At 40.5% G+C, this 22359-nt stretch overlaps 1 protein-coding gene across 8 annotated transcripts in view; it reads left to right on the top strand.

Moving 5' to 3' along the window:
* The first annotated feature begins 4264 nt into the window (after positions 1-4264).
* The window catches only part of ERMP1 (endoplasmic reticulum metallopeptidase 1), a 49790-nt gene continuing 31695 nt past the window's right edge, over positions 4265-22359 (top strand). For 5 of the 8 annotated variants that reach the window (XR_013943770.1, XR_013943771.1, XR_013943772.1 and 2 more), the window contains exons 1-12: positions 4755-5159; positions 5473-5774; positions 9525-9652; positions 9997-10102; positions 10991-11137; positions 12652-12744; positions 16023-16235; positions 17172-17392; positions 19998-20172; positions 20401-20591; positions 21197-21349; positions 21919-22121. Coding sequence is in view for 3 of the 8 variants with exons in the window: in XM_080574428.1 (XP_080430554.1) it covers positions 4843-5159; positions 5473-5774; positions 9525-9652; positions 9997-10102; positions 10991-11137; positions 12652-12744; positions 16023-16235; positions 17172-17392; positions 19998-20172; positions 20401-20591; positions 21197-21349; positions 21919-22121 (2249 nt within the window). In the remaining 5 variants the exon portion in view is untranslated. The other 3 variants (XM_080574430.1, XM_080574429.1, XM_080574428.1) reach the window with 3 other exon arrangements.

The raw sequence follows: 22359 nt of genomic DNA, 5'->3' as shown, positions 1-22359 counted from the left end.
CACAGCACACACAAGATAACTGAGTGGTATGAAATTTCCAGCATGGGCATGAAGGGCAGGTCCTCCCTGACTAACCTGATCTCCTTCTATGATAAGGTGATTGCCTCAGTAGGTGAGGGAAAGGCGGTGGTTGTTGTCTACCTGGATCTTAGTGAAGTGTTTGACACTGGTTCCCATGGCATTCTCCTGGAGAAACTGGCTGCTCATGGCTTGGACAGGTGTACAGTTTGCTGGGTGAAGAACTGGCTGGATGGCTGGGCTCAAAGAGTGGTTGCAGATGGAGTTCAGCCCTAGACTGATGGGCTGAGTCCAGTCATACAGCATTCAACAGAGCCCAGTGCCAGGTCCTGCACTTGGGTCACAACCCCATGCAGTGGTACAGGCTGGGGGAAGAGTGGCTGGGAAGTTGCCCAGCAGAAGAGGACCTGGAGGTGCTGGTTGACAGGTGGCTGAACATGAGCCAGCAGGGTGCCCAGGTGGCCAAGAAGGCCAATGGCATCCTGGCCTGCATCAGAAATGACGTGGCCAGCAGGACTAGGGAAGGGATTGTCCCCTTGTATGTGGCACTGGTGAGACCACACCATGAATATTGCATTCGGACTGGGGCTCCTCACAAGAGGGACATTGAGTTGTTTGAGTGGGTGCAAAGGAGAGCAACAAAGCTGGTGAAGGGACTAAAGAACAAGACATGTGAGGATCAGCTGAGGAAACGGGGGTTGTCTAGTCTGGAGAAGAGGCTGAGGGGAGACCTCATTTCTCTCTACAGCTACCTGAATGGTGCTTGTGGTATAGAGGGTGTTAGTTGCTTTTCTCAGGTAAGAAGTGGTAGGATGAAAGTAAATGGTCTCAGGTTGTGCCACTGGAGGTTTAGACTGGACTTTAGGAAGAATTTCTTCACAGAGATGGAGGTCAATCTTTGGAATGGGCTGCCCAGGGCAGTGGTGGAGTCCCCATCCCTGAAGGTATTTAAGAGATGTGTGGATGTGGTGCTTAGGGACATGGTTTAGTGATGGGACATGGTAGATCAGGTTGGCAGTTGGACCTGATGATCTGGAAGGTCTTTTCCAACCTAGGTAATTCTATGATTCTATAATTCAATACAGGCTACACAGGACTGCCCTGTACTATCACTAATGTAGATTTTTACAATATTATTTCTGGTTTCAAGACTAGGATAGGTACAGAAGAAGACCACTTATCAATTGAGTGCAATGCTAAATGTTTACTGAGTTTCCCAGATGAGCATTTTCAAGATTACAGTACACAGAGACAGAGGCAGGCCATAGTTTAGGAATGGGGATTGAACAGCAGGAGGTAATGACCAAAAAACTTGAAGCCATGGTAGAAAATTGATCCCGTATGAGCTTCCAGCTACAGCACTGTGGCTATATGAGTAATGTAACTAATGGATGTATATGATCAAAAAGAGGATAGATCCAATGCCTGAGGTGTGGTGGAGGAGAGAAGAGCTAGCTCTGTCATATGTGGGCAGAGACACTGTGTGAGATCAGCAGTGGTCCAACGCTGGCTGCAGCACAGGGAAGTAAGATTTTTCCAAACCCACAGCTCTCACTGGGAAGGGCTGACATCATAGTCCTTGTAAACTCGGGATGTTAGATCTAGTTTCTCCTCTCTGTGGGATTCCCTGCTTCCTGCTGAGTTCCATTTTCACTCAAATCTGATCTGGGGGATCCTGTCTGTCAAGCCATGTAACACTGAGTGGCTGACTGGGATATGCTGCTGTGACAGAAGCAGATTCCCAAGCCAGCTGGACAGAATCAACATTTGGACACCATGACCGTGTGCCCATGTTAAAGCAAACAAACAGCTCTGCCTCCCTGCAGAATGATGATTTTACCTTTATATTTGACACAGGTGCAGGTGCTGGAATATCACTTCTACTCTTGGTTCATCAATGCAGGAAAGTTAATGAAAAATTGAAAATAGCCAGACAACACTTAGGAGGATGGAAGAACTGGAAAGGTAACAGATTGAAGAGAAGTGTAGAAGGACACTTCATTGTGATGTGCTAATACATACACATACATACAAGATCAAAAATCTTGTAACAAAGGGATTTTCAATTTATCAGTCAAACATCCAATGGATGGAAAATTGAAGCTAAGAGATTAGTGATACAAATAAGTCACACTTTAATGAGGAGGATGTCTGATTATGGGAACAATTTACCAATTATTTGATGTATGGTTCATCATTGCTTATTTTTAGTCAATACTAAATGCTTTTCTGAGGACAGTGTTCTTGATCTCTTTTCCCTAAATAGGTGATTATGGCCTTAACCTATAAAACATTTGCATTTGTATTTATTTGTTCGGAAGAAAAAGTAATCCTGCTACTGTCTAACTTGGTTTTGCAAGTTAGAAAACAAAGCAGGCTCTAAGTCCCTGCAGATGAGATACTGGGTTTTTAATTTTTCTGCTTGTAAGCAGAAAAAAAAAATCTGCCTTTTTAGCTTATAAGTCATGCCCAGTGAACAAGGGATTTCCCTCTGTTTTGAGGTGAGAAAATGAAGCAGTGTCATTTACAAGAACTAGGTTAAGCATCAGTCTTCTTGACATAAAATCAAACTGAATATATGCTGAATCATTCGTTTGGAAATTAGATCCAATTATCTTAAATCGGTCATTCCAGACTAACAGAGCAATGACAGGCACTATATTTGTTGATGTATTTGACTCTGACGCTTCATTCATGTCAAAACGTGTATGCACTATACTTCCAGCTTAATTCATATTGCACACTGCCCTCCCAAATGCTGTGCTCAGAACAGATCATAAGAGGGCTGTCACCACTCCAACTATCAGAAGACTTTCCAATCTAAATGATAAAATTACTTCTGAATTTTGCATTGATGGAGCATTAAAAAATGTTATGTATCTGGGGAGTGTGACTGTCACTAAAGTCGGTAGAGTCCGGCCTGCTTCTTAACTGAGGGTTCTCAATACCCAGATGTTGCCCAAACAATGAAAGAAAAAATGACCACTGGGGAAAGAACGAAGTTCTTTTACAGCTCTAATCCTGAAATATACATAGAAACAAAATAAATGAATAATGCTTAGCTGCTGTTTTCTCACAGTGTGCATTACCCCTGAAATAAAGAATGCAGAGCCTGTTCTAACACAGTCAAATTGAGATTCAGCAACAGTTGTTCCTGGAGAAGAACAGTCCCTGCATAAAGCTGCCTAGGTGAGTTTTTCAGGACTGGTGGCCCCCCGTGCTTTAGCACTGATGGTATTTTACATGAAATGAAAATACAAGATGAAAGTCCATACTTAATTCCTTGTCTGATTTCTCTAAACAGATTTAGGACTTACTTAAGAATTTCAAATGAGAAGTGCAGATCTACACTGAATACCTGGCCACATCTTTCTTTAACATCACATCTTTTTCTTTATATTAGTATCTTATCATCATGCAGGTTATTAAGATGACATTTTCAAAGGGCAGCTTGAATATTTGTGTTGCAAGCATTTCCCTGGACTGATTACACACTTGCGTGCTTGAGAAAACATTTACATTGGAACTTTTCAGAGTAGAGCTGTTTCTAGTGTAAAATCTTCTTCTGAGAGCCACGTTTGGGCGTTTGTTTTTCCTCATCACGTCTAGTTGTGAAGAGAGAGGTAGCAAGATAAGTGAAAAAAATGAAGCAGGAAGAAAAACTGAACAAAAAAACTGAACAAAACAGAAATCAAACCTCTCGGCCCAGAACTATATTACTGGGTCTCAAATGTAGTAACAATCTAGGGTTGTAAGCAATATCCTTGTCCTTGATGAATTTGCAATGAAGCGAAGGAGAAAGCTCAGTAAACCAGAATATGGAAATTTACAAAAGCACCTGAAGACAGCAAAGAGCATAGTCATCACATTTTAATGCACCACTCCTTCAGACTTTTTTTTTTTTTTTCTGTCCCGAAGGGTATCACTACTGCTAGGAAGCTCCCTCCACGCAGCAGCGAGGAGGCAGCGCAGAAGACGGCAATGCTCAGAGTTTATCCGTACACCCAAACAGCCGTGCTCTGCTTCCTGAGCGCACCACACGGCACAAGAGACACATCTTTCCCTTTAGTGCCAGCCAGGTGAGGGGCTACGAGGCTATGACTGAAAAAAACGGCCATCCGCCCGCTGTTTCACGGCTCGGAGCGGGGCACGGCGGACCGCTCCCCACAGGTGCTCATCCCTCGGCGTTTCACGGAAAACCTGACAGAAGACCGTGTCATTTCACCCCGGGCTCCGAGCAGTGCGGTGCCAGGGCCACGGCATGCAGTTAGTTAGTAACACACTGAGGGACAAAGCGATGCGCAGCAAGGCTTCGTGGCGCCGCCCCTCACCGGTTCGTGAGGGGACCGAGCCCGCGCGTGTGGGGACCGAGCCTCCCCTCGCGTCCCGGTTTTACCGTCGCTGTTCTTAATGTTGTTATTGTTCTTAGTGTTTTTATTGTTCTCAATGATTTTATTGATTTAATTTTTTTTTTAGTGCTTTTAATGCAAGACTTCCACAGCTCCGCCTCCACCCCCGCCTGGGACAGCCGGCCCCACCGCTACGGGACGGACACCACCTCAGAAGCCGGTGCCGGGGCGAGCAGCTCGGCGACCGCCCGCCGCCGCCGACATAACGGCCCCAGCTGCCCGTCCCCTGCCGGGAGCCTCCGCTCCTCCCCGCGGAGGGTGGGCGCCGCGCGCTCCGCCCCCCACGTGAGTCCCTCCCGGCCCGCGGCTCCGTGTCCCGGCCGCCCTCCCCCGGCGCCGGTCGGGGCGGGCGTTGGGGTGCCGCCGCGCTTTTTGACCCTCGGCCTCTCCCGTACCGCAGCGAGCGCGCGGGGCCATGGAGCGGAGCGCGGCGGCGGCGGTGCGGCGGCTCCGTGCGGCCGGCGGGGAGCGCGATCGCGACCGGGAGCGCGATCGCGACCGGCGCCCTCCGGCACCGCCGCGAGAGGCCGGCGGCGACGGCGCCGCCGCCCCGCCGGGGAAGACTCGGGACGGGTCGCGGCGGCGGCCGCAGGCGCTGTCGGAGCGGCGGGCGGCGGCGCTGGTGCTGCTGTACCTGCTGGCGCTGCGGGGCCTGGCGCACGTCGCGCACCGGCACCTGCTGAGCCGCCCGCCGCGCGGCGGGCACCCGCACTTCAGCGCGCACCGCGCCAGGTACCGGCCGGGACACCCCCGGGGCCGGGACACCCCCGGGGCCGGGACACCCCCGGGGCCGGGACACCCCCGGGGCCGGGACACCCCCGGGGCCGGGACACCCCCGGGGCCGGGACACCCCCGGGGCCGGGCCAGGGGTTCTTGTTTCTCTGTGGGTCCACGCTGTGGAGGCGTAGTTGGGCGTAATTGGCATCTTTAGCCCTTTCTGCTTGTTGCGAGCCTTGAAGATGTACAAAAATGTTTAAAGTTTTAGGTAAGCTGTGCACTGAGTATCAAATGCGTTGGCTCTGAATGTGTAATTTCTCTCTTACAGGGGATATCTCGACAACATAACGGCGATTGGGCCCAGGACTGTTGGAAGTCCAGAGAATGAAGTTCTTGCAGTTAACTACCTCCTAGAACAAATTAGGGCAATAGAAACTGAAAGCACAGATGCTCACAAGATAACGGTAGACGTACAGAGACCGACAGGCTCCTTCAGCATTGACTTTTTAGGAGGCTTTACTAGTTACTATGCAAACATAACCAATGTGGTAGTGAAGCTGGAACCCCGAAACGGAGCTGAGCATGCAGTCTTATCCAATTGTCACTTTGATTCCGTACCGAATACCCCAGGTAGGTCCACATGCTCCTTTTCCATTCCTCTGTGTTACGTGAGCCACTGAGCTTGGCTCAGTGTTGTCTTATACCAAGTGCTGTCATAGCCACATGCTAGGACACTCTGTGTGTCAATTACTCTGTGCTTGATTTCAGTAAAATTCAGTATTTAGAATGGCAGGTTGGCCCTGTTAAGTCAGCATGTTTCAGGTTTTAACTCTTGTTTTCTGGTAGGCTTCAAATTGCAGATGTTATGTTTGGATTTCTAGGAAGTTCGGTTAAATCTACCTTTTTCTGTAGTTCATTTTCTAGGCCTGTGCTCCTGCTGCCTGTTGTTCAGGTCTTTCCGTACTTCTGTACTGATTAAACCTGGCTTTCCTTTAATAGGATACTTTGTGCTGAGGACAGTTCCGACCCCCACTAACCAATCTATTATATTCTCCTTTTTCCTGTGTCAGCTGGTATCACACTTATCTCAGATTTTTATTTTTGTACCCTTATGATATACATTTTCTGCATTCAAAGCTTCTGACTAAAAAATCACTGCAGTGGTCAAAAGTTAAGTTGATATGTATGCTTCTCACTGCTACTTTCATTGTTGTGTGTTTTCTCGTTCTTGTCCTACTGCATTTTTATAAATCTAATCATGGTAAATAATTATTGCAACATGGGTGTAAACAGCTTGGTAAATACATGGTTTAACATTGCCAGGAAGGTATGGAACTGGAAACCACACAAAAACATTTGTTGTAACTCATAGCCACAGGTATATGCCAATTATTGCAGCTGAAAAATATGTATAGGTTTCAGTCACTGACAGTGCTGTTTTTACTTATGATTTTTCATTTACAGCCTGCACTGCATTTTTATTTTGGAAGGCAAACTTTCTGGTCTTTAGCACACAAAAGTAATCACTATTAAGGAGAAAACTTGAGAATTAATGAGTTGAGTGTTAGAGAAACAACATTTGCTATACTCTTTGTGCCTTTTTTCTGTTAACAAGTAGTATACAGGACTTCTCTTTCTCCTCCGGTCATGTTTAGGCAAGATGGAGTTCCAATTAAGTATAAAAACTGTGTGATTGTTACACATTCACTGTGATTCAGGAACTGCATTGGTGGTAATTACTGCACTTACGGTCTAAATATGACTACCTAGACTTAAAGAATACTTCACAAGTGTAATGTAATGATGAATGAAAACTGTTTTCAGATTGATGCCTTGTATAAGTGGCATGTCTGTTTCTTTGGGTTGTTGCACAGGGTTATATGTCCATCAATTACTTTCGTTCAGGCAATGAAATATTTCAGTAGTCTTGCACAGAAATGCCAGAATATTAGTGATTTGTATAGTATTGGGTTGTACAGAATATGTGGAGGAGATAGAAAACAACCTGTGTGCTTGCCCTCAACCAAAAGCAGCCCCTTACCACAGCAGTGAGGAAATGCTCTTTCATTTTCCTTCAGTAAAACTTTTATATAGTATGAGCAAGAACCTTTTGTTTTCTATTTCTATTTTGTTTTCTATTCTCCTGTATTTCTATAAGTTCTTTGCTTACAGCTTTTTTTTTTAATTACTAAATATGTGTAGTTTAACCAGAATCAGTATGACTCATTGATACTTCAATGAGTAGCATACATGACAAATCAGATAGAAATAGATAATCTGATGTTGATGCTTATAGATGTGCTTTCCTGGCATGATTAATGGCCAATGAGCCCAATTGTGTGCTGATGGAATAGATATCAAGTCTGTATAAAATTTTTTGTTTCCTTTGGGTGTTAGTATTCACACCCTTACATTAGTTTGGGCGTTAGTATTCACAAACTTATCCCCCAATTGTTTTAAAGTGTTACCAAGTATTTTGGTATTCAGACATTTAAATTATCTTTGTTACCTTGAACTGATGTTCTTGTGTACTTGTTTCTTGGCAAGCAAGGCAAATACTTTTCACTTCTGCTAATAGTACAGCACAGTGCAGTATTAGGGAAACAGTTTAAACAACAAACAAAAAAAAGGAGTAAAGATAGCTCAGTAAACTATCTGAGCTTCAATGTTAGAAAGCTTTTGTCTCTTTTTAGCTAAAGAAGCAGGTGAGGAAAAAAGCTTGTGAAGGAAACATGTAAGCTATAAGCTCCTAATACATTTCTCTTGTTCTGATAGGCCATCTAAATGGAAATTAGTACTATTTGATTCTTCTCTAATAAACCTGGAGGTGGAAACACCCTTGCAAGTATTGGTATAGATGTAGCTTGTGGCATGGGTTTTTTGTATTACTGATATTTTCCATAAAATCTGTTTTAAGTATGACTATGGAGCTGCTTCAGTCTGATGTAAGCGTGTGTGTGTATTTTGAAACCAGTAAGTCCTTTACTTTTCCCAGCTTCACAGTAAGGTAGACAAGTGATTACTTTTCAGCAAGGCTTATCACTTCCTTGTTGAGTTCTCATCACAGTACCAGTTAGATAAAGAAGAACTTGGTGAGGCTAAGAGTAGGCTACAGATAAACTTTGGGAGTAATATAATGAGGGGTTTAAATCCAACATTTTTTTGGAGCTTTTTGGAAAGCCTTTGGCAGAATGAAGTATTCTGAGAACTAGATTAAAGAACAGTGTATTGGAAACATTTTCTTTGTGTATGTGTTTGTTTATTCTAAAGTACATATATATAATAGACTAAGGCTGAAATTTTGATTGAGGTTTGTGTTTATATCAGGAATACTCACTTCTTTTTTGGAAGGGGCAAATGTCTTTTTCCAGGTTATGAGCTCCAGAAAAGCTACTTTTTTATATATACCTTAAACAGTTTCAGCAGCTAATGAGCCTTCCTAATATCATGCTGGAACGTACCGTGGCAAATAATGCTGAACAAACCGTAGTCATCATCTCAGTGCAAACTGGCGTTACGTATGCAGCCCAGGCCAACAGGAATGATGTTAAAGTTCTCTGTTTGCTCCCAAGTTTGATTGGTTGGAGTGGGGTAGGGGTATGCTATGGCTTGCACCAGAGTGAGGGAAATGGGGCAAGGGAGACCTAGGCTAAAAGATGGATACTTAATCATGATGAAAAACTGGTGGGCGGTGTGTTGGGGGAGGTGTGAGGAACTGGGTGCAAGTCTAGGGTAGTGTTGGATGAGGAATGTGAACAAACCACTGAGGTCAAAGCAAAAAAGGTCTTTCTACAAAGAAACCAGAAAGGTGGCAGACAGCATCCGGTCATGAAACTACTGCATTGCAATGTATACTTTCACTTTAAGAATGTTTTAAAGGTGTGAATTCTGATATATGCTTTAATTTGCGATCTTCTCCTTACGTTACTTGGAGGATTTGTCCAGTTACTGAACTGCATTGTAGCAGCGTAGAATTCCTTTGTGTGAGTAGTGTGGGAATGTTCAATTTTTGTAACTGGAGTATGCTGTAAGTGAAAGTTATGTCCTTGTTTATTCATACTGATCTTAAGCAAAGTGATCATTATCTATTTTTCTGTTTAGCACTTAGCCTAGTTTTTTGAAGTGTAGTACTGAATTTGATACCCTGTACATCACTTGTTCATCTTTTGAACATTAGTTTTCTTTCCACATTGCTTCTACCTAGCATAAGTACCAGGTACAGGCTGTAGCAGAAAATATGCTAAAGTTTGACGTAATCATGCCATGGTTAGATTAAATGATTGAGAGGACACAAAGCTTTTTTTTTTTTTTTCTCCTCAGGTGTTAGTTGCAATTCTGTGCATTTGTTGTAAACCATGCTGTTCTGCTGGTTGTTTTTAGGTGCCAGTGATGATGCTGTTAGCTGCTCAGTGATGCTTGAAATACTTTACACTCTCTCAAAATCATCAGAACCCTTGCAGCATGCTGTCATATTCCTGTTTAATGGAGCAGAAGAAAATATTTTGCAGGTAAGAATATACCAGAATTATAAAATGTGTGTCAAAGCTGTTAATTAAGACTCTGTCAAAAGAAAGAGTAACTGCAGGTATGGCATTTATTTAATCTGTTGCTGTATTAGTTAAATGCCAGTGTTAACATTCTGAGAAAAATATATTTTCTATAAAAGGGAAAAATAGATTAAGACTGTTTTCTATGTTAATTTAATTAGAATACTTTGATGTTCTGTTTTGTTTGTGCTGTGAGTGATCTGGCTGCCTTGTCTAACCTTGATTTATAATCATACATGATGGAAAATAACTCTTAGATTGGTATGGAAAGGATTTGACCTGTATTTTCTTTGTTTCTCGTCAAGGCTAGTCACGGCTTCATTACACAACATGAGTGGGCCAAGTCAATTAGAGCTTTTATTAACCTGGAGGCAGCAGGTGTAGGAGGAAAAGAACTTGTTTTTCAAACAGGTAGGAGCACGTATTGTGTCCAGTTTCTACACTGTGATAATTTGATCATGAGCAACGTAGACTTGAAAGAGTATTGAAAGTCGCTCTCAAACAAAAGATAGAACTGCTATGCCTCTTTATCAACCCTCCGTAGCAAGTAAGTTGCTCTGCATCTTTACATGCATGTAGGGTAAAGCACTGCAGCAGAAGTTCCCTTGTAGATGGGAAACCTGTGTAGAACAGAACTAAGGAAGTTTTATTTCTCTCCTACATCAGGGTAATAAGGAAAAAACATTTCTTTATCTCTTACATACTCATACTTTCATATGCTTTTTTTTTTTAATTTTCACATGGCTCTTCCAAAATCTTTGCAGAGAGATGTTGGCAGTAGAACTCCATTTGCTGCTTGGAGAGCAGCAAAACTTACCACATACACTGCTGTTAAACTTCTGCTCCATCCTAGTTGGACTGCAGACTTCCTTCTACTAGTGCGGCTGCTTAATTTTTTACTTGCATTGAATGCTTTGATGGAGAGACTGTTCAGTAAAGAATTTTTATCTATGATAAAGAATGTTGTGTTTAATTGGATTTATCATCCAATTTTGATGATAAACTGGAAATTCTGCTAAAGGCTGTGGTTTCTGCTTGGTCTTCGGTAGATGGTGTATCTACCTTGCCACTGAACACTCAAAGCATTAATGTTTTTCCCCTCAAAGTGTGACTGATTATCTCAAGTATGCGAGTGCTTCAACTGACACAAATGAACTTAGTACACCTTGTGGGGCAACAGCATTACAACTCTAGTGAGTTCCTATGTGTTTTTTTTGTTGTTGTTGTTGTTACAATAAAGTTATTGTAATTGAAGTTCAAAAAATAATTGTTCTGAGCTTTCTGCTCATCTTTTATTAGGACCTGAAAATCCTTGGTTGGTACAGGCATATGTATTTGCAGCCAAACATCCTTTTGCCTCTGTAGTGGCACAGGAAATCTTTCAGAGTGGTATTATCCCAGCAGATACAGACTTCCGGATCTACAGGGACTTTGGTAATGTTCCAGGTATGTTATCAGAAGGCATGTCCATTTACCTGAGTATATAACAAGTAGACTGTTCTGTTGTTCACTACTGTTCTGTTGTTCACTATGTGAAGGTCCTCAAATTTGGTTTGGGTTGTAGTCTGGGAGCAAACTTTCCTGTCTTTTTCCTAAGGCAATAGCCTTCAGCTTTCCTGTGTCATGTAGTTTTTAAGAATGTTTTCGGAGACTGCTGTTTTCCAGAAAGAAACTACATGGTAGAAAATTAGTCTAAAAATTAGGGAAATGCTCCAGGAAATAGCAGTACACTTAAATACTTTGTTTTTAAACACTTTAGTAATGGTGCTAATAACTTGCTTGCAGGAATTAAATAACTAATGAAAAAAAATCTAATGAATAAACCAAAAGCAGCTTGTTTAAGACAGTGACTTAGTAAGTAATGCATTTTCATTATTTGGGGGGGAAGGAGGGAGTGGAAGGCCAGGGGATAATTAAGCACAAGACAGTGAAGGAAAGTTTTTTGGTTTTGCGGTGTGGTTTATAGAGTCTTATTCATTCTGCAGAGAATTGCCAGTGGAAAAAATGTGGAACACAAAATGATACCTGAACAAACGTAATTTAAAAAGAAAGTAAATGTCTGTTCCTCACTATCTGGCATGAGTTGCCATTGGAGTTACTTCCAAGAAAAGTGATCTTTCTGAACTGGTTCTCAGAGAAAAACTTATTCTAAACTGTTCTGAAGTACATTTGTAGCCTGAAAATAAAATAGCTAATTTTCTACAATTTGTTCTGTTACTTGTTTGGAATTGTACCTGGATCATAAATGGTAAATGAATTCTCACTAACCTCGTCTTTTTCTAAACTCACAAAAATAATTGAGCTAGAAAAGTAATTTGTAACACTTTATCCACTGGCAGAATTGAGGTGTGATTTGTTAAACCAGTGCAAAATCTTGAGGAGTCAGATTGCTGACAGGAGTTTTTTGCATATGCAACTGAGCGTGTGCGTGCTTTGGATGTGCTGAATATATATATACTTTTTTATCTTTACAAATTATTTGGTCATCTGTAGAGCTTTCGGACTGGCCATCTGAAAAGCTGTTTACAAATCCATAGTAAAAAGAATACACCTGGCATTTTGAGAAAGTGTTCCACAGTACTGCTTTTTATTGTTTTTCACAGTGGATCCCTACTGATGTTTTAATAGTAAATATTTGGAAAACAAACATGTTGTTTCTTCTGAAGCTGACATGACTAAGAATTTCCATGTGTTTCTCCAGTAAAGAGATGTAAATTTGAGTACGGATGTCATGTAATCAATAAATTAGTAAGGACACATTTTTAATTTGCCTTTTTTTAAAAGTAGGTGGAATTCTGGTTAGTCCTGCTTCCATAAAGCGGACTGTTTTGTTCATTTATGAGGAAAGTACATGTGTTACAAAGTAGACCAGTATTTACGTGAAATTTATCTTGAGTGTTTCACATTTGCTTTGTGTTTTTAGGTTTACATAATTTCTCATGCTTTTCCTCTTTCTGTAGGAATAGACCTGGCTTTTATTGAAAATGGCTATATTTATCATACAAAATATGACACATCAGACAGAATTTTAACAGATTCCATTCAGAGAGCAGGTTGGTATTTCTAAGATTTCAATAACTTACTTGTTTCAATGACTCACTTGTTACTTTCAAGAATTCAGTAATAGTTACTAAGTCTTAAAAAAGGACTACATAGTTTTGTCTTCATTTTGATGTATGGCTACCATCAATAAATTTATAATGTTAAGAACTGCTTGACCATCTTGGTAAGAACAATGTTAACTGAACTCATGCCTTTAAAATACATAGGGAATATGTTTGAGGAGCTCTGAAAAGTAAACTTTACCACCATCCAATGATGTTGATTTGAGAGTAATTGTGGAATCTAATTAAGGTTATAATCTAGCCATTTGTGTAATTTACATTCATTGATACCTGCTTGTTCAGCATTTGACATTCCTTTTCTCTTGGTAATTCCCCTTATTGATTAATGTTCGTCATGAGAGGCTTATGGTTAAGTAAATAGCATAGAGATCAACTTGCCAGTAGAGATTTTTCTTTCAGAATAAGTCTCAATTGACCTAACATGGCAGTATGCTGACTGGATTGTTGGCAAATAACATTCATTTTCTACTAACAGATTGGATGTGTAACAGGTTATTTCACAGATTTCAGTAAAGAAAATTACAGTAAGACTCTACCTAAGTAAGTTTCTCAGAAAAACTAACACAATCCTAAGCAGCTCCAGGTTTTTGACCACTGTCTTCTTTAAGCTAATAGAAGTCCACTTAGTGGACCAGCATCAGTAAGAGCTTTAAATGCTTATTTGCACCAACACAGCTGTAAGACAAAAAATAACAGTTTCCTCAAAATTCCTGTTGGAAAGTGGATTTTACTGCTCATAGTGGTTAGGTAGACCATTTCTTGGTAAATATTTCACAGTTTAAAAAAAAAAAAGACAAACAACAACAAAAAAAAACACAAACATGTGGTTTGGGCTGTATTATGAGAGACAGAAAGGTGGTTCGTACCTGTACAAAAGAAAACAACTTCCTTGTTTACTTACATTACTGTCATCAAGGGAAAGGAAGGCAGGTAATTCATAATGAAACATGGAGTCAACTACTGGGGGCAGGGACAAGAGGAAGAAGGTAAACAGAAAATTAAACTCCTCTCCTGGTGAGGCCTGAAGTCTACTGCTTATGGGCTGAAAGAGACATTGTCCGAGCAGCCAGGGATCAAGATAGGAAAGCCAAAGCCCTTTTGGAATTAAATTTGTCCAGGGACATCAAGGGCAACAACAAAGGCTTCTGTGGGTACATCGCTGGTAAGACTAGGGAAATTGTGGGTCCTCTCTGGAAGGAAAAGGGAGACCTGGTTACCCGGGATAAGGAGAAGGCTGAGGTACTCAATGACTTTTTTGGCTCAGTCTTCACTGGCAAGAGTGAAGACACATAGCCTTGGGCCCCAGAAGGCGAAGGCAGGGACTGTAAGAATGATGAACCACCTGCTGTAGGAGATCAGGTTCAAGACCATCTAAGGAACCTGAAGGTGCACAAGTCCATGGGACCTGATGAGGTGCATCCATGTGTCCTGAGGGAACCGTCTGATGTAGTTGCTAAGCCGCTATCCATCATACTTGAGAAGCCATGGCATTCTGGTGGTGCTCTCACTGACTGGAAGAGGGGAAACATAACCCCCATTTTTAAAAAGGGTAAAGAGGAACACATGGGGAACTACAGGCCAGTCAGTCTCACCTCTGTACCTGGCAAGATCATGGAGATGATCCTTCTTCAAAAAAATATGCTATGGCACGTGGTAAACAAGGGTGTGACTGTTGATAGCCAACATGGCTTCACTAAGGGCAGATTGTGCCTGATAAATCTGGTGGCCTTCTCCAGTAGGGTTATAGCACTGGTGGATAGGGTAAGAGCAACTGACGTCATCTGCCTGGATTTGTGCAAAGCACTGGACACTGTCCCACATAATATCCTTGTTTCTGTATTGGACAAACATGGTTTTTATGGATGGACCAATTGGTGGGTAAGGAGTTGGCTGGATGGTCACACTCAAAGAGTTGTGGTCAATGGCTCAGTGCCCAGGTGGAGATCAGTAATGAGCGGTGTTCCTCAGGGGTCAGTACTGGGACTGGCACTGTTTAACATCTTTGTTGGTGACATGGACAGTGGGATCGAGTGCACCCTCAGCAAGTTTGATGAAGACACCAGGCTGTGTTGTGCGGTTGACACACTGGAGGGAAGGGATGCCATCCAGAGGGACCTGGACAGGCCTGAGAGGTGGGCCTGTGCGAACCTCATGAGGTTCAACAAGGCCAAGTGCAACACCCTGCACCTGGGCTGGGGTACCTCTAAGCACAAATACAGGTTGGGCAGAGGATGAATTGAGAGCATCCCTGAGGAGAAGGGCCTGGGGTGTTGGCTGATGAGAAGCTCGACATGAGCTGGCCATGTGCACTGGCAGCCCAGAAATCCAACCGTATGCTGGGCTGCATCAAAAGAAGCATGGCCAGCAGGTTGACAGAGGCGATTCTCCCCCTGTTCTGCTCTTGTGGCACCCCACCTGGAGTCCTGCATTCAGCTCTGAGGCCCCCAGCACGAGAAGGACATGGATGTATTAGAACAAGTCCAGGGGAGGGCCATGAAGATGATCAGAGGGCTGGAGCACCTCTCCTGTGAAGACAGGTTGAGGGAGCTGGGGTTGTTCAGCCTGGAGAAGAGAAGGCTCGAGGGAGACCTTACAGTGGCCTTCCAGTACCTAAAAGGGGCATACAGGAAAGCTGGGGAGGGACTCTTTGTCAGGGAATATAGTGACTGTACAAGGAGTAATGGTTTTAAACCAAAAGAGGGCGGATTTAGATTAGATATTAAGAAGAAATTGTTTACTGTGAGGGTGGTGGGGCACTGGACAGGTTGCCCAGAGAAGACGTGGATGCCTCATCCCCAGAAGTGTTCAAGGCCAGGTTAGACGGGGCTTTAAGCAACCTGGTCTGGTGGGAGGTGTCCCTGCCCATGGAGGGGGGTTGGAATGAGATGATTCCTAAGGTCCCTTCCATTCCAAACCATTTTATGATTCTCTGATTCTGAAGATCCGCTTCCTCCCTTCATTGATGCAGTATTTACATATATGAAGCTTTCCAAGTATACTTACTTTAGGGACAGCTGTGTAGATTACCTCATGAAAATGCTGTGCAGTGCTTACGATCAAATTGATATTCAGAATAATCAGTTGCATGTTCATTTTTCATGTTAAGGATGTTTCAATACAATTTTGTTTTTAAGTACATAGAAGAATGCTATGTGCTAATTCATCAACCCTGGTATAGTTATGTTGTGTATCTGCTTTTTTAACAGGTGACAATATTCTAGCTGTCCTAAAATACCTAGCAACATCAGATAAGCTGGCTAAATCTTTTGAGTATAGACATGGAAATGTTGTATTTTTTGATGTACTTGGCTTATTTGTCCTGGCTTATCCTGCTCGTGTTGGCACCATCATGAACTACATAATAGCAGCAATTGCTTTTCTTTACTTAAGCAAAAAAGTATTACAGCCCAAAACCAGAGGTAAGTCTAGTGTTTTGTTTTGTTTTTGTTTTTAAGAAATCAATCACATTATTATTTAATAACAATTAGTAGATCAAGAAGTACTCAGGAGATGATGGCAAATGATCTCCATAGGTCCGTTCCAACCATAACCTTCTGTGATAGTTCTCTGATGTGATAAACTTAAGGAATAAATTTCAGGTGTGCAGGAATTGTTTTTTAAGATATTAAAATTCTGTTGTGAATATTTATGATGATGGAATTACAGGCCTAGATGTCTAGCATTTATGAATTACAACTATGTCTTTTATCCTTTCTTGAAGATTTAAACTAAATCTTTTAAAGATTTGAATATGGAAAAAAAAAGTTTACCTACCATCTGTATAAACTCTTTGTTCTATTAATACGGGTAGGGCTTCAGAAACGTGGTTCTTGAACTCCTGGCCATAGGCAGGAGCAAATAACAAAACAAACAGGAAAAATTGTATCAATACTTAATAAAGGGTGTAAAAACTTAAATCCTCTAGTTACACATTTTCATTTGAAGCATAGGAACATACCTTAAAATAAAATAAAAAATCCAGAAAACATTTTTAGAGTACGAAAAAGTTACAAGAAAAGCAACTCTGACATTTGTTGAGACTTTCTAGATTGTAGTCTCTTCACTGATTCCTTAGACAAATTTTTATTATCAGGAATATGATAACCTAGGAAATAGACTAGTTCTCTGGGAATTAATCCTGTAGTGAGGAAGACTGAAAAGGACTTACAAGGGGAGTAGGCTAAGTGATACAAAGACCATTCTGTAAAGAAATCTGCAGAGTGCACTTCTCATCCAGACTTCATTTGGTCATTACAGCCATTATACAGAGGGTGGTTTTAATATTGATGATAATATGCAGAAGAATAGATATGACTGTTGAATTAAACTTTTTTTTTTTTTTTTCATCTTCACAGCTATTAATAACCTGAAGAAATTCTTTACTGCATTTGGCTTAATACTATTAAGTTGGATCTCCACACTAGTAACTGTGCTTATTGTGGCAGTGTTCATCTCTCTCATTGGACGGTCTCTTTCTTGGTATACCCATTTCTATGTTTCTGTGTTTCTGTATGGCACTGCAGCTGTAGCTAAACTCATCCTTGTGCATACTCTAGCCAAGAAGTTTTACTACAAGGTAAGCCTAACTTCATTGCCAGTTTTGAGGGGTGGTGAGTGTAGTGTTTAATCTCATTTAAACATAAAGATTACTGCTGTGTTAAATGAGAGTTAACAGCCCCATGATTTAAGTCTTTGGCCTTGGTAATGATTTGTAGCAATTCCTTTTTGGGGCTGGGGGTGACAGACGAGCTTTGTAGAAGACAATGTAAGGTATTGTTTCTTTCCTTCTTTTCACCCTCCCTTTCTCCTATCGCTTCATTGATAAGAGATCAAAGTAACAGCTGGATAATTGAGTTTTTTGGTATCTTCCAGTGTTCTTGATACTTACAGAATCCACATCTGTTCTTTGAATCTGAACAGATGCTTGTTTCTGAATGTACATGTATAACTGAATGTCCCTCAGTTTGTTTATTTTGGTACTTTTAATGAATGTTTGAATATTTTTGTTCTTTATTTCATCTAATGTGCCATGTAAACTTTTATCATGAAACCTGGGATACCTGCTCTGTGTTGTATTCTACCCTGTTATTGTGCACGTTTGTTTGGTAGGGCCATTAGTATTCATTGCCTTCTAAGCAAAATTTTTTCAGATTGTTCATGTGAAAGCTTTTTTCTTACAATCATCAGAATCTCTCATTCTGTAATACCTTCTTGTAATGCAATAATTTGTGCTGTGTACAGCTTTCTAAATGAAGCTTATGTAAAAATTTGAGTTTTCAGCCTGCCATCTATGGTTATTCTGTATGATTATTCTGATATTTGTTACTTGTTTTGACCACAACTGGACCTGAAAGAGAACTCTTTATGTTCCACATTCTTTTCTGCCGTAGATAAAGGTCCTTTAGGCCCCTACAAAGTTTGATTTAGGTTTTGTTATGTTACCTTTTCATTGCTCACATTTGTCATAATTACTGCATATCTATCTTTTTTGTGCAAAATTCTTCTGTGTGGACTAACCAACACAATGTAACTTGCGTACTAATGTCATAATTATAGTTCATAATAATCCCAAATGCCTAGATGATGGTTAAATTGTTTTGTATTTCTGTTGTGCCTTGAGGTATCTGGCAGATGGTGCTCTTAAAAGGTGGAAGTCAACTGCTTGAGCCTGTTTTAGATTTACAGGTTTTAGACATTATGGTGTTTAGTCATTCAGCTTACCATTACTTATCCTTCTCAGCCGTTTGTACAAGCCTACGGTGGTGGAATTTAGGAAACCTAAGTTGTCAGTCAAATTCAACTTCATCCAAGTACTTAAGTTTAAAAACTTACTGATGTTTTGCTTGACTGGTGTACATTCTGAGTGTATCCATCATTTCTTCATCTGGAAGTTGATTGTTTGTTTTGTGGAGGGGATATTGTGTATGAATACTTAAAAATAATAAAGCTAGTGACTTTTTATTGAAAAGATGAAACATAAAATAGATGGGACATTACCTTATTCTAGTCTTTTGGAATAGAGGTTCATACTGACAGGAGAGCTTACTTTGCCTAATCATTCAGCTGTTTCAGGTGCTGTATCTAGTTCTTACCTGCTGATTGTCTGAAGAACAGATCAGATGACTAGATACCATGCATCTCTTAATTTTCTTGGCGCGCTATAACTTGCAGTATTCCCCACTTTATGCTGCCTCAGTAATTTACATTGTCCCTAAGAAGTGTTGCATAAAAATTTTGGAAGCTAATCTGTTACTTGGCTATTACAGGCAATGCCTAGGTGTTGATGAAGCAGCATGTTTTCTGTTACTGGCTCAAGAACTTGTGACGTAATAGCTTTTTGTTTTGAAATATGTTTGGTAACCCAAAAGTTTCTTATCCCTACTGCCCAACTTTTTTCACAGCCCAAAACTCAACTAAGTGCTTTCTGATAGCTGTTATAGCTGTTCAGGGAGGCAGTCCTTCTTGCTGTTAACAGCATTCACGATTAAAAATCTTGTACTGCAAACAGTGCAACACTACATTTAACTAAAAAAAAAAAAAAAACACATTTTTAAGGGTAAACTTTTTTTTTTTTTAAACTTATCTGGTATTAACTCAACCATGCATGTCCTCTTCAAAACAAATAATGTGTTAAAAGAGCCGAATTCTGAAGTGACAGCTGTGGTGTGACATAAAAAAGCACCAGTGTAGTATTTATCCAGTAATAACAGTACTTGCTTAAGTAGTAGTATATTAACAGCTGCTATTCAAAAGCAGTTCAGAATTTCAGGAGGTATATGTAATTCTTTTCACACATAAGTACATAACTTGTTGATATGCTTCACAAATACCAGTGCTTTTTATAAAAAGACCTTACTGCATATGTACCTGAAACATTAGCCTGCCATCTTCTTGGTATTGTAATTTGTACTCCACTCCTACTCTGTCCATCCCATGCCATGTAATCTCTTTTTCAAACTAAGTCAGAGCAGACGGTTAAGAAAAGGAAAACACCTGCAAATGAAAACTGTCATGAGTAACTCTAAATGGCAGAGAGAATCGTGAGATGGTAAATGTTAAAATTGCTTTGTCCACGTCGAACAATTACATACAAGAAATCGGAATTTTTGTGTGTGTTCTTATGAAACGTGATACACAAAATATTTCTGCTCGGCAATAATTGATTCCCTTTTTTGTTACAGAATATGAATGACCTGAACCTGGGAGATGTGTTTTTTGATGCCTCATTGCTGATTTGGACTATAGCATTGGCTGTGATTACTCAGATGGGCCTTTGTTCAGCATTCATTTGTACATTGTGGGTGGCATTTCCATTACTCACTAAACTGATGATCCATAAGGAATTCAGACAAAAAGGTATGAGTTTGTCGGGGGAGGTAATTGCAGTGTTTGGAGCAGAAAACCTGTTAATTTCTCTTGTAAGAGTAGTTTCGCAGTGGTTTTGGAACAGTTATATTGGCATCAGCTATGTAAAATGGGGTCCTTTTTCCCTATCCATCTCAGGGGTGAGGACCAGTATTGTACATTGGGCCTTGCAGCAGTGTTTGGATATATTATTAATGCTATGTGTTTTATGTCTTGTAGGTGCCACAATTAAGTTTGTTGTCATGTACATGCTGGGAATGTTTGTTCCCTATCTATATATGCTGTATCTTAGTTGGACTATATTTGAAATGTTTACCCCTATCATGGGACGAAGTGGTTCAGAAATTCCACCAGATGTAGTGTTGGCAGGATTTATTGTGGCCATCACTATGATTCTGTCATCTTATTTTGTAAGTAGAATTTTTAAACGTTGTTTAAAACTTCTAAGCTTTCTCTAGAGTTGAAAAAAAAAGGTTTTTCCATACTGCTGTTTGAAATTAATGTTATTGTACAATATCTCAAGTGTTAATAACAGGAAATTCTAGGAAATATGAAGGATCCCATGTTTTATGTTAGAGAGAAGTAATTAAAGCAGGGATTACAAAAATTTATCTGCTCAGTAGTGATGTAGTAATAATTGCTGTAAAATACAAAAAATTGGTGATGGCATTTGAACAGGTATCCATTTTAGGTGAAGTGTGGTATGTGGCTGAATGAAAAAATGTACTACATTTCCAAAGAAGAAAAAAATGTGATTTTTTTATGCTGCCCTTGCTGCAAAGTTTTTAGGACTTTTTTTGGCAGATGTTTTTTAAAAATTAATTTTTTGAAAGTTTTGGAAAGTAGTCACTTTTTTTTTCCGTTTGGTTTTAAATATTGAGATTGTGAAGTTTTCCTGTGTCATGTAGCATTTGTAATATACCTTCAATTTCATAAGTGAATTTTAGAGTTACACATGTGTCTTTCGTTTCTCAGTCTTGTAGTTTTATAACTGGACTGTCTCTTTGTTCTCTAGATTAACTTCATTTACCTTGTCAAAAGTACAAAAATGACGCTAGTAAGTTCAACTGCTGTGTTTGTAGTCACTCTGATTCTCGTTTGCAGTGGAATCTTCTTTCCTTACAGTTCTGATATGGCTAATCCAAAGCCTAAGCGAGTCTTTCTCCAGGTAAGAAGAGTCTTGCATGTCTAATTAACTCTGTGCTGCATGCAAGAGGGTTCTTTAGTTGTTTGGTTTTCTTTGTTTTGTTTCTTGCTCGTTGTTACTGTTTTTAAAAAACTTAAGCCCTTAAGTAGTCAATTCTCCATTGCTTGCTTGATTTAAATTCTAACATTTTTTTCTGGATTTGAAAGAATTGCTGTTGTTCCCCGTGTTTAATTTGTGTGTTTAGTTTTCTCAGAAGAATAGGTATTTTTAGGTGTATTTAAGTATGAGAGTATTCAGTTGTATTTAAGTATGAGCAGCGATCGTTACAGAAGTGAATGCAATGGGAGATATCTAAATATTTACAGGCACAGACATCTTTTCAATTTATATGTTTTTATGGTGTTCTGTTTAATCTGTGTAATTGTATTCATAAATGTTTACATCTATGTTGAGTGCATACTGAGAATGCATTAGACATCAAGGGTTGATATGGTGGATATCTCAGAATTACGTCTGACTTGTAAACTGCACAGGAATAGAGGTTCCTTAGCATCTTTCTGTGTATCTTCTTTTTCTACTTCTACTTCCAGCACACGAGCAGAAGATTTCATGATCTAGATGGAAACCTGGTTAAAAGTGACTCTGGTATATGGATTAATGGATTTGATTATAATGGAATATCTCACATAACTCCCCATGTACCTGAAATCAATGACACCATTAGAACTCCGTGTGAGGAGTGGGCTCCTTTTTGTGGCCTGCCTTGGATACTACCAGTGCATTTCATGTTCCGGTTGGTGCTTAATTTGAGCATTTGCTACAAAGCCCATTGATTATGCAGTTTATGCAATCTTACTTGCATAAGGGACAAAAATAAGGCTAATCTTGGCCCAAAAGTAAATCATCCTTCGCCTTCAGCAGATGCTTGTGAACTTCTGTGTAGGTATAGTGTCATCTGCCACAATCTATGAGAGAGGTTGCTGGGTGTGCTGGAGGACTTCTGGATGTTGATGTGTGGGAAAACAGATGTT

This window comes from Anser brachyrhynchus, assembly GCF_964034855.1.
Source record: "Anser brachyrhynchus genome assembly, chromosome: Z".
Classification (NCBI taxonomy): Eukaryota; Metazoa; Chordata; class Aves; order Anseriformes; family Anatidae; genus Anser; species Anser brachyrhynchus.
This window is presented reverse-complemented; position numbering and strand designations above follow the sequence as displayed.